The sequence below is a fragment of the Cyphomyrmex costatus genome, unplaced genomic scaffold (assembly GCF_001594065.2).
Source record: "Cyphomyrmex costatus isolate MS0001 unplaced genomic scaffold, Ccosl1.0 scaffold741, whole genome shotgun sequence".
NCBI classification, from domain to species: domain Eukaryota; kingdom Metazoa; phylum Arthropoda; class Insecta; order Hymenoptera; family Formicidae; genus Cyphomyrmex; species Cyphomyrmex costatus.
In genome coordinates this window covers 54,007-65,712 of record NW_017280313.1, presented here as the reverse complement: position 1 = coordinate 65,712, position 11,706 = coordinate 54,007, and the positions used below count along the sequence as shown (strand labels likewise).

The window sequence follows — 11,706 nt, the reverse complement described above, 5'->3', positions numbered from 1 at the left end:
ACTTATACAATAATACAAAAATATTGTATGTTAAAATATTAAAAAAGGGAAATTTTTTATTAATGAATTGTTTAAAGGGAACATTGAATAAAGAGAGAGCAATAAAGAAGGAGAAAATGAGATAGGGCAACCTATTTATTTCGCGCATGCGCATCGTTACTACATATACTGTGCTAGTGCGTTTTGACAGAGCGAAAGAAGGATGAAAAGAGAAAAAGCACAGTCTAGTACTTCGCCTATTTCGCGCATGCGCACTCCATTTTAGGCAACACTAACATCAAAGGTGCCGACAGAGAGTTGCGCTACTGTATATACTGTGGCGAGGCGCTATACACACACACACAAGCATGAACCCATGTCTGTGCGCTCCCCTTCTACCCGAAAATGAGCACACGGACATGAGCTTGCAATTGTGTGTATAACCAGTAACGTACTACCAGTTTTGCTAGCCACCGTCTAATTCGGTGTCGCTACCCATCAACACGGAGTTCTTGGCTGAGTATTCAGGAGCCTTAATGTATCTTCCTTTTTTCCAATAATGCTTTTAAACCGCACTACACATTCTAGATAGTATTACCTGCTAGCTGGCTTGCATATCGATAAATGATCCTGCGGAATCTCGAAGAATTCTCCCACGCCAGGATCTGGAAAGACAAGTCAGTATATTGTTTTATATGTTTTGTGTGTTTATGTGTGGTGTGTATTGTTGATAAAAGAGACATGTTACATTTATCTACAAATGCATACCAAGGTAAGCTAATGTATAATTATATGCAAACAAAATATCAACATACAGGTACGTCTAATCTGTCTTAAAGTATTACCTGCTGAATTCAGACTGACAAACTGGAAAGGAAACTTCAGCGCAGTTACAAGCGTAGGTTTGGCCTCGGCGAAACTCACAATTTCTATGCAATATTTATTCAACATTTCTAAAAACTCTTCATGCAATCTTAATAATTGCGGTGATTCTGAAACATTAGAATGATAAATTACGTCGTGTTAATTAGAACCGAGACACTATCGTGTCTCCAGATTAGAGATTAACAATTACCTTCACGTAATTCTTGAACCTCGACCGTTGGCCATAGCAGCATTTGTGTCGTTTGCTTCAAAGCCGCCACATGTGAACCTCGATGAGGAGTACCATAAAATAGAATAGCTTTGGTATTCTTGCAGATACCGTTCTTATCTCCAGTTTTCCATTCTACAACCACAGTATAGCATATAACGACTCTAAAGGTAACAATAATAATTTTCCAAAAAATCTTAATAATAATATATACACACTAATTATACTCTTTTTGTTCGAAACAAATTAACAATCATAAAAACAGACAATAAAGAGTCGAACGCTGTTGACAACGCGAAAAAAATTTAATAAGTCTTACAATAAACATGAAGATTATCCGTCGAACGTTTCAGTCTGTAATTTAGACCATCTTCAGCGACAATATAATAATAATACAAAACTTCATTTACTTCGAGTTAGAATGCATATCGTAGAAACAAATATTGTTGAATGACAAAATGTTCTTGTGCACCAACTGGAGATAAATTCATCGTTTATAATGGATATGGAATTGTGTAATTAAAATTTATATGTCTCGGAAATATGTCTGTGAAAAAAATCATTGCCATAAAAATTCTATTAGTGTCACATTATTAATTTCCTCTATTTAAGATTATCCAGAACAATTACTAAAAAAAAAATTTTTTTTTTTAATACACTCACCTCTGTTGGTAGACAAAAACATTATTTCACAATTAAATTCATAATCTAATTATATTAGAAAGTCAGAATATAGTATATATGCGTCCGTATTCAACAGTAAGAAACGATACAATGAGGAACCGTTAAATTAAACAATAACAAAAAGAGAAGCTTAGGTCAAATTATTGTTTGTCAATTTATCTAAAATATCAGCATATGACTGATCAAGACCTTCGGTGCCAGTTTTTAAATTAAGACCATTATTTTGCGATTTAATATAAAGTATAGTTTCAGAAATCAAACGTTTATGATAAAAATTTTCACACTATTCCAATCAAAATCATGATTATGCTGCAACCTATGATCGGTAATGACAGATCTGGAGGATGTATTTCTCCGTATATGACTGCGATGTTCATTTACTCTCGTTTTTAACATTCTCTTAGTCTGACCAACATATGTAGCATCACAATCATTACATTGAATCTTATATACAATATTCTTTTTCATTATATGTGGAAGGGGGTCTTTCTGTACTTTAATAAAATTATTTAATTTATTAATACTATAAAAAATGCAATTCTGTGATTTATTCCATTGACTATGCTTCTGAAACTGTCAGAAATTCTCTTTACATACGGGATTGTGAACCAACTAGTATTATCCTTTCTAGCATTGTTATTAACAACTTTAGGTTTTAATGGTTTATCCATAATTGCATGAATTCTTTTCTTAACTTCTTCGAAAACAAAATCCAATGGATGGTCATTAAGTATTAAAATATCAATAATAAATTTCAAATTTTTCTTATGGAATTCTGGGTGTGAAAGTAAAAACGCCTTATCGACTAAGCCATATATTACACTTATTTTTTGAGAAAGGGGGTGCTGAGACCAAAAATTTAAAATTCTGCCCGAATATGTAGGTTTCTGAAACCAGTCAAATTGTATAAAATTATTATCATGGTAGTATCCAGGAAATCAATTCTGTCACCACCTATTTCAATTGTAAATTGTAACCTTGGATGATAACTGTTAAAACTTTGTAGTATCGTATCAATTTGTTCCCTGGGTATACCGCCAAGACAATGTCGTTAACATATCTATAATAAAACGGAATGTGAAAATCAAATGTGCTCAATACCTCCCTCTCAAGGTCCTGCATGACTAAGTCTGCCAAAACTGGAGATAGAGGAGAACCCATAGGTGTCTCATAACTTTGCTTGTAAATCTGACTGTCAAATATAAAATAAGTTGATTCAAGAATCATTTTAACTGCTTCTATAAATTCAGTTTTTGGAATACATTCAACAATTCATTGATAAATAATTCCATCTGTTGGAAATCGATTTCAAAGCTGCCTTACAAGGATTATTCGTGAATAATGAGATCACATCCAGGGAGATCAAGATGTAACCTTTTTCAATCCTTGTGTTAGATAATTTCCTCACCAATTCAAAACTGTCGTTTATGTATACTAGAAGATTTTGGAATTCTATTAATAATTTGTTTGTGTAGAAATGTGGCAAAAGAGTGAAAGGGACTTCCAATAGATGAAATAATGATTCTGAATGGGCATCCAGGTTTATGAACCTTCGGTAAGCCGTAACCTCTTGCAAGCGTTCCTTTATTGTATCTAAGACGTTGATAGCAGTCCTCCGTGATATATTTATGATTCTTCCATTTTGTAATTAATTGCTTTAAACTATTTATCATTTTATTAGTGGGATCTTTAGGAGATTTTATATAAGTATTGACATCACTAAGCATCCCATTGACCTTTTCTATATAAAATTCCTTATTAAGAGCTACCGTTACGTTACCTTTATCAGCTTTAGTTAATATTAAGTTATTTTCTTTTAAAAAATTGTTTGTTTTTTTCTTTAGCCATCTAAGTCTGTCGAACAGTTGTTTATTTGTTCTTGTATGTGAAAATGTAAATAATTTATTAATAAATTGAACTCCTGTTTCTAAAAATTTTATGAAAGCTTGGTTGTAATCTACTAATATTACTTTCCTAATTTTTAATAAATTCAAAAATAATTTTTCTTTCGTCAAAAAAAGGAAGTGAAAAAGTTTCGCCTAATTGTAAAAAGCATTGAATTTGCTTAGGAATGTCAATAGATGATAGATTATAAAACCATTTATTTCTTACAGAATTTAAAGAAAAAAACGGATGGTTGAGATTAAACTCTGTTGGATTTATAGAAACCTCCCTATAATTGATCAATTTATTAAAAGTAAAAGAAAAAGGCTTGAAATCTTCATTAGTGTTACCAATCTTATTATTGTTATTCCAAAAATATCTAATGCTTGTAATTCTATTTTTGAAGATAATATCTTTTTTATTTTTTAATTTACTCATTTTCCCAATCATTTTATATTTATTTTTCTTGAACTCTCTAAATAATTTTTTGTTTTGTAAACGGAAGAATTTGTTACATAATCCACAAGACTGCTATCAATCCTACGCACAATACAAAATACTCCATTTTGTAACGCAGCTCTAGATCTGAATGCGTCTTTAAGTTCTAACTTTAAAATTTTTTGTACAAACGTAGTTTTTGATTTCTGACTTTCTAATATAATTAGATTATGAATTTAATTGTGAAATAATGTTTTTGTCTACCAACAGAGGTGAGTGTATTAAAAAAAAAAATTTTTTTTTTAGTAATTGTTCTGGATAATCTTAAATAGAGGAAATTAATAATGTGACACTAATAGAATTTTTATGGCAATGATTTTTTTCACAGACATATTTCCGAGACATATAAATTTTAATTACACAATTCCATATCCATTATAAACGATGAATTTATCTCCAGTTGGTGCACAAGAACATTTTGTCATTCAACAATATTTGTTTCTACGATATGCATTCTAACTCGAAGTAAATGAAGTTTTGTATTATTATTATATTGTCGCTGAAGATGGTCTAAATTACAGACCGAAACGTTCGACGGATAATCTTCATGTTTATTGTAAGATTTATTAAATTTTTTTTCGCATTGTCAACAGCGTTCGACTCTTTATTGCCTGTTTTTATGATTGTTAATAATAATTTTATTGGTACATTTATCAAAGTATAACAATTAATGTAAATGTTCAACTTATACGAGTACATACCTTCTACAAGCATCTTTTTAATTAATAATCCACCCATTGAATGGGCGACCCATATAAGTGGTCGTTGGCCCACATTTGCCATTGCCAATTTGGAAACGAATTCTTCGCTTCTCTCTTTAATAGTGCTTCTAACAAAAATAAATGTGATGCATGAAATTATCGGAATATTTAATACCTAAATTTATTACACATGGAAAATTCAAATATTCTCGTAGAATAATAAGCGAAATACAGTACTTACTTCATACTTTCTATTGGACAGAAAGGAGTCCACATAGATAAACTTGTTCCATAGTTAATACCTATGATTCGCAAGGATGGTATGTCTACAGGTAACCAGTCTTTCGGCCAACAAAGTGTTTTGGATGTAGAGTCAAGAGCATTCCTCATACAAGTGTCATCTCTAAAGATATCGTGTGTAAAATTCACAAATTAAAAATACGATATTTGTTTATAAACAAGTTATCCAACATAATAGATTAAAATTGACAAATATATAAAAATCTACCCTCCGCAGAAATAAGGTCCGCACGCACGATCGTTTGTGTTTTGTGGACAATCATCTAGTATCACCTCAAAATCTTGACCTATTTTTCTCCACTCGCGCAAATGCAGATCGCGAGCCAAGTCTTTAAAGAATTCTTGAGGACGATCGTCATCAACCATAGTGGACAAATAGTCTGTAGTGTTTTCGACCAATGAATTATCCTCTGCAATTAAACGCGTTATTTGACAAAATAAAGAAAAGAGATAATCTTTATTATGAAAAATATAGCTCTAAAAATTTTACCAAAATATATTATAAACAATTGTAAAGAAATAAAGTTGCATTGGTAACTGAACGCTATGCTATGCAAAAATGTGCTATATTGCAAAATTTCAAAGTTATATTGTAGACTGTTAATTCAACATTATAGGGTTGCCATAAATTTTTCATCCTAAAATTTCCTCTCTTTCTTTTTGCTACTGTACTTAAAATATAAGGAACATAAATCAATGAATAGTTTCTTTTTTATCAAAATTATGATCTGTTTATTAAAATCTCAATCTGCTTAGAAAAGTTAACATATTTGAAAGAAAAATCATAAAATTATAGAATAATATTTATTTTACTCACTTGTTCATAAGTGACATAGAACTTTCTTATATATAAAACAAAAGAACAGACAACTTTAAAATTTCGATGTTTTTAGTAAAGCATTTTAAATCTTTACAAGTTTACGTCAGCTTTTTAACATAACTAAAATTTCAAATCCTTAAAGAAAACTTAAATACTGCATGCAACATAAAAAATTGTACAAGTTTTTTAATTGAATGTTAATGACATCAGTGATGTTATTTCTTCATCAAGAGCACTTAGTTCATTAGTTTTTTCTGCCAAAAGTTTTACCTTCTTATTCACTAGTCTTCAATTCTGAAATTTTTGTAAACAAAGATCTTTTTTTAGCAACCGAGTTGGCTTGAAGAACAAAGCGAAATGATTTTATCGATTGTGGCGTCGTGATATAAATAAATTTCTTTACAGCTATGTTATTTTTCCCGAAAAGTGCGCTAAAATCCCTGATTTTCCCTGATTTACTGACGCATTTTTCAAATGCCCTGACATTTCCCTGATTTCCCTGACTTGTAGCAACCCTGAACAATATATTTATTGTTAAATCAGATCCGTATGAATAAATTCTGGATAAATTTTGCAATGTTTTATAATATAACATTCAATTACCGTGCGTACTTTATCTTTTAATTTTTTATTCTTATTCTTATATAGTCACTCTAGGGATACAATAAAAATAATGAAAGAATAAAATTCAAGAAATTTTATGATTGTACATAAGTATTAACATACCTACAACTCCAAGTGCAGAGGTATCAATGTCACGTTGTCTCCAAGTAACGAAAATTCCACCTAACAGTCCGTGCAGGAACACAACATCCACTTTTGTCGCTGTATGTACTCTATGTAAAGGATGGAGAAGATAGACACTCTGCGGATATCTCGCTTTCTCGTTTCCATCTGTATCCAGATTTATCAATGCACTGATCGCCTGTGCTGACAGACGAATGTCGTCACTATGGGACCAACGTGACAATATGCCAATCCATCCTTTATCAAAGCAGTTACGTCATCAACAATGCAATATGTTACAGAAAGATCAAATTTATCTTACCAGACTCATAAATAGTCTCCAAATATTCGGAATGCAGAGATATATTGGATAATATTCTTGCTAGTAATATACATATTTCTATGTCGTCATTACAAATTTTCTGTATCGCTGTCAATATCGGCAGAGCTCCAGCATTAATCAAATCTAAAATCCAAAAATAAAGCAAAACATAAAGAGTGTATATCAATTTGTAGAATTACACAAAAACATTCTCATAACTTACGTTTGCTATATTGTTCCACAGAAGAATGATGACAGATTGCATGAATGCAACTTTTAAGTAATTCATCATCTCGAACTGTTGTTGTTTCTACAGAAAGTCCCACACTTGCCAAATCATGGTCAAACCATTCTACAAGATACTATACATCAAATTAAATAGATGGTTATCATAATATGGATATTATTAAGTTACAATTATAATACTATGTGTAACATCTTTACAAATACTGAAATATTTATAAGTTAAATTATTCCTAAAATTATTTGTTACACGTCACTTGATTGTAATGTGTATTTATTACCAATTATAATTTTGGAATAATAATTTAATTAAGATACTTTAATTTCTTTAACACGTTAAAAACAATTATTTAAATAATTATATGTTAATATACACTTTTCATACTTATTTTTTTTCATGTATATTTAAATACTTACTCTATGTGAATCTTTAAACATTTTACTGAGAAACTGTGTAAGGCAGAGATGTGTATTGTCACATAAAGCATTCAAATTTAACAACAGCGAATGTACTTTTTCTAATACATCCTGCAAAAAAATATTGAATATACTACTTTTACAACAATGGAAAATATTGGCAAATAGCATGCATATATTTTATTCTACAATTACACATACATTCTACAAATACACATACTTTTAGAAAGTTAAACTTAAAATAATTAAAAGTTAAGTTTAAAATGAAAATCACATACATCTAAATTGTATTGCACATGATAATACGGTGGTTGCAAAAAGAACAGTGAATTAACATTGGGCATTCTTGCGAGAGCTACTGCTGTTTTAGCATCCATCATCTGTGCCAATTGACGATACTGCCAATCTGAAAGATTTACACACTCCAAGGCTAAAATTAGGCATAAAAGATTAAAATTTGATCAATCCAAATAATAAATTTTTTTATCTTTATTGGTCAAATTTCTATCTTCAATATTCAATATTCAATGTATAATCTGATTCCAGCCGTAAGCATATTCAGATTTCTATCTGAGGTATTATTTTATAATATATTTGTTTAACATTTAAAAACAACCAAGATAAATAATATCTAGATGATACTCAGATAAGAATATAGGCCTAGAGCTATTACCTTTTAAGTACGACAGAGAACCAAGTGTAGTTGCAGCTTTATAACGCTCGTTCTTGTTCCCATGCTGAGCCATATATAATAACTTATATGCAATTTTATGATTCTTTACCTTCCACCACTTCGCCAGAACATCACTGAGGCTTCTAGGCTTTTTCAATGCAGGTCCATGTAAATCCTCGTCCTTTCTGAACATGAAGATATCTAAAACCAGAGGATTGATCAATGTTTGGACTAGTGTGCCTGATAAATACAAAAATTTATAATTGAGCTTCAAATTGTATTTATTCAAATTTTTCATGTAAAACAAAATGTAATCATATGTTCATTCAAAATTTTGGGTTTTTTAAAAATATTTATTCACTAAAAAAATTGAATATTTATCGAGTATTTATATTCATTCAAACAAAATATAGGTAAACTGAAAAAGAAAACTCCAATAAGCATTCGTTAATTATAACCGGCTCTTTGATGTTTTTTAAGTAAAAAAATTAATTAATTTTTGTCGTTGTAATATTCAGTTTTTTTGAAGGACGAGACTTAGAAGTTCAAAAAATATTTTTAGGGAACAATAGATTTTTTATTTTACAAAAAATCTATGAAATATATAAATTTTTTTTTATTTTTATTTATTTCCAACAAAAACTTCAGCGATAGCTTTCATTTTCTCATCTGGATTATTCAAGCTTTAACCAAGCCCAAAAGCAAAATATTTTACAGATTGTATCAGCAGTTAAACGATGATGTTTATTTACAAGTCAGGATCATAAGAAAATTTCTTTTCCAACCACATTTTACAGGTATGCTGGTACCAGAAACTGCTGGATAGTCATTGGCGACCTTGCTAAGATTCTAAGAATAGAGTAAACATCTTCGTGATTCTATATCCAAATTCAAATTTTAAATAAAAAAAAGTAAAGTTTTATCTTGTTTTATCTGTTTTTTATTTGAAATCATTATGGCTTAGATACCTATCATTTCTTAAAAGAATTCTGTAATCTCGTTAAATTAAGTATCAACATTAGAGAATGTATCAGATTTTTTAAATATTGTATGAGATATAATCTAATTGTATTACTAGCTCTTTGCCCTTATTCTATATACTTTGATTTATACACATGGAGCTTTATAACTTTGTTATTTTTATCTGTTTATCTTGCAGGCTTACAAGCTATGTACGGATAATATACAAAGTAAAAGTGAATACAAAATAAAAATATTTTTAATCATATTAAAAAAATATTTATTCAAATTGAATGAAAAAATATTTATTCGTTTCTTGGCGAATAAAAAAGAAGTGCATTCAAATAAGTATTTTCATTCATTTTTTATTCATTTATTCGAATATTAGATGTAATCACCGGATACACTAGTTTGAACACCAACCCAAACAGCCAAACCTGCCAAAAGCACGCATTGCTAATTTATACTACATTATAATGGCAAAAATCGAGCAACAGTCGAACACGGTTTACCATTTCAGTATAGCGCTAACAGAAATATAGCAAAAATAGAGCAGACCTGCGTCATAATACACTAGCAAAAATTCTGTAAAAATTCATCAAACATTACCGAAATAAAGAAAGCAGAATTCGAGCATTACATGCTGGCAAAATAAATTAACAAAAAATAGATGAAAACTTGATATAAAACATGTCTACATGTTATAAATCAGCAAAATGTTGTTAAAAATCTGGCACACTTATTGTCATATTATGACAGCAAAAACACTGCACGATCTGACATAATTAAGTACTGACAGCAAAAACGCAGCAAAAATTGAGCACAGCCTGCCGTCACGCCGTGACAGCAGGCTGTCAGTACTTGATTATGTCAGATCATGTTGTATTTTTACCGCGTTTTCGCTGTCACGATGTGATAGCAAATAATGATTGATTTTTGTTGTTTATTTCTATCGTTGTGTTAAGTTGGCAGGATAAGCTGTTAGAAACTAAGCTTAATGAGGAAGCAGCAGCTTGATATCTGCTGCACGTCATGATCAAGTTTGCTGGCATACTGCTAGCATTTTGCTATCTGGGAAAATGTATGTATATATAAACTATGTTCTAATTGCATTACCAGTACTAAAAATATATAATACATGTAACGTAAACTATAGAGTTTTAGTATTGGCAGTATATACCGAAACTGAAACAATTGTGTTCTGCTGCTGAGAGTAGATGATTACCTTTAAATCGAGGATCATCAATGTAGATATACTGTGCCCGGGCTTGCTCTAAATTTAGGACGCTTGTGTTGACAGTCGATCGAATGGTCTGCGATATCTGTCGCAGTTGATACAGGAACCAGCATCCTCTGAGAATGAAATATAATTCCAATGCAAACATGAGGCATTTGACGCAACCTTGATTTCGAGTGATAGAGTCACCTTGAAATCACTTACCCGAGCACTACGACGCAAATGCCGCTTGTCTTCAGGTAGTACACGTAGCTTCTCGTCACTTGTGCTCGCATCGTTTACAGGTCACGGTAAAAATTTGTAACACGATTGATAAAACGGAATTAAATTCCGTTGCAATAGAGTGGATGTCACATTTCAAACTTTGAAAGACGTGTCGAACTAATAGGCTTGTTCTTTTTGCATGCACTGTCTCTGCACCAGTTCAGACAGTGCAATAAGTTGAAGTGAAACAAATGTATATCTGTTTCACTTCAACTTATTGCACAGTGCAGAGAAAAAGAACAGGCCTAATCACACGCGCAAGAAACACGATTGGATTGGAACCGATCGAAAAATTCAAAAAATACACAATACACACCGCCTACGGTCCATTGATGCTACGAACACAGATGTCTATACTATATAGACATCTGTCAAGGTACCTTTTCACATGGTATAAGAATAAGGGTATGCTCACGCGCATGCGACCAATTAAAATTGTCAAAGTGTGACGTCACACAAACAAGCGGTAAATTTAAAACTGCTGTTTCCAAACAACTTATGTTAGCAGCATTTTCGTCAGATATTTTATTTTATTTTGATTTAAAGTTTACAGGAAAAATACGTTTTTAAATAATTTAAGAACTAATGAATATCTTGTAACAAAATGTAACCATAAGTAAACATTACAAACTCAACAAAGATAGAAGAATTTATTATGAAACAAATATATAAAAATGTTAATACCTTTTCCTTCAGAGATATATATATTGTATTTCTTTAGTTGTATTTCTTTAGTTGTATTTCTTTAGCAAAATTATATACAGTTGATTTCGTTACATTTGTACATTTACAAGAAATACAAAATCTTACCTTTTTTAATATTAACGTTTTGATTTCCACATGCAACAAGCCATTTAGATGCAATCGTTAAATCTTTCGGAAACGAAAAATATTTTATGCTGTTT

General features: G+C 30.7%; 1 protein-coding gene across 1 annotated transcript in view; it reads right to left on the bottom strand.

The window, feature by feature from the left end:
* The window catches only part of LOC108780806 (protein SERAC1), a 20,057-nt gene extending 9,085 nt beyond the window's left edge, over positions 1–10,972 (bottom strand). The window contains exons 1-14 of the mRNA XM_018548621.1: positions 10,742–10,972; positions 10,526–10,653; positions 8,341–8,541; positions 7,946–8,073; positions 7,668–7,778; positions 7,231–7,369; positions 7,008–7,151; positions 6,686–6,943; positions 5,348–5,549; positions 5,081–5,242; positions 4,840–4,967; positions 1,055–1,207; positions 825–971; positions 578–644 (exon numbers count right to left, since the gene is read on the bottom strand). Coding sequence (XP_018404123.1) covers positions 578–644; positions 825–971; positions 1,055–1,207; positions 4,840–4,967; positions 5,081–5,242; positions 5,348–5,549; positions 6,686–6,943; positions 7,008–7,151; positions 7,231–7,369; positions 7,668–7,778; positions 7,946–8,073; positions 8,341–8,541; positions 10,526–10,653; positions 10,742–10,812 — 2,039 coding nt within the window. The 5' untranslated portion in view covers positions 10,813–10,972. The remainder of the gene's footprint in view (positions 1–577; positions 645–824; positions 972–1,054; positions 1,208–4,839; positions 4,968–5,080; positions 5,243–5,347; positions 5,550–6,685; positions 6,944–7,007; positions 7,152–7,230; positions 7,370–7,667; positions 7,779–7,945; positions 8,074–8,340; positions 8,542–10,525; positions 10,654–10,741) is intronic.
* Positions 10,973–11,706: the final 734 nt, after the last annotated feature.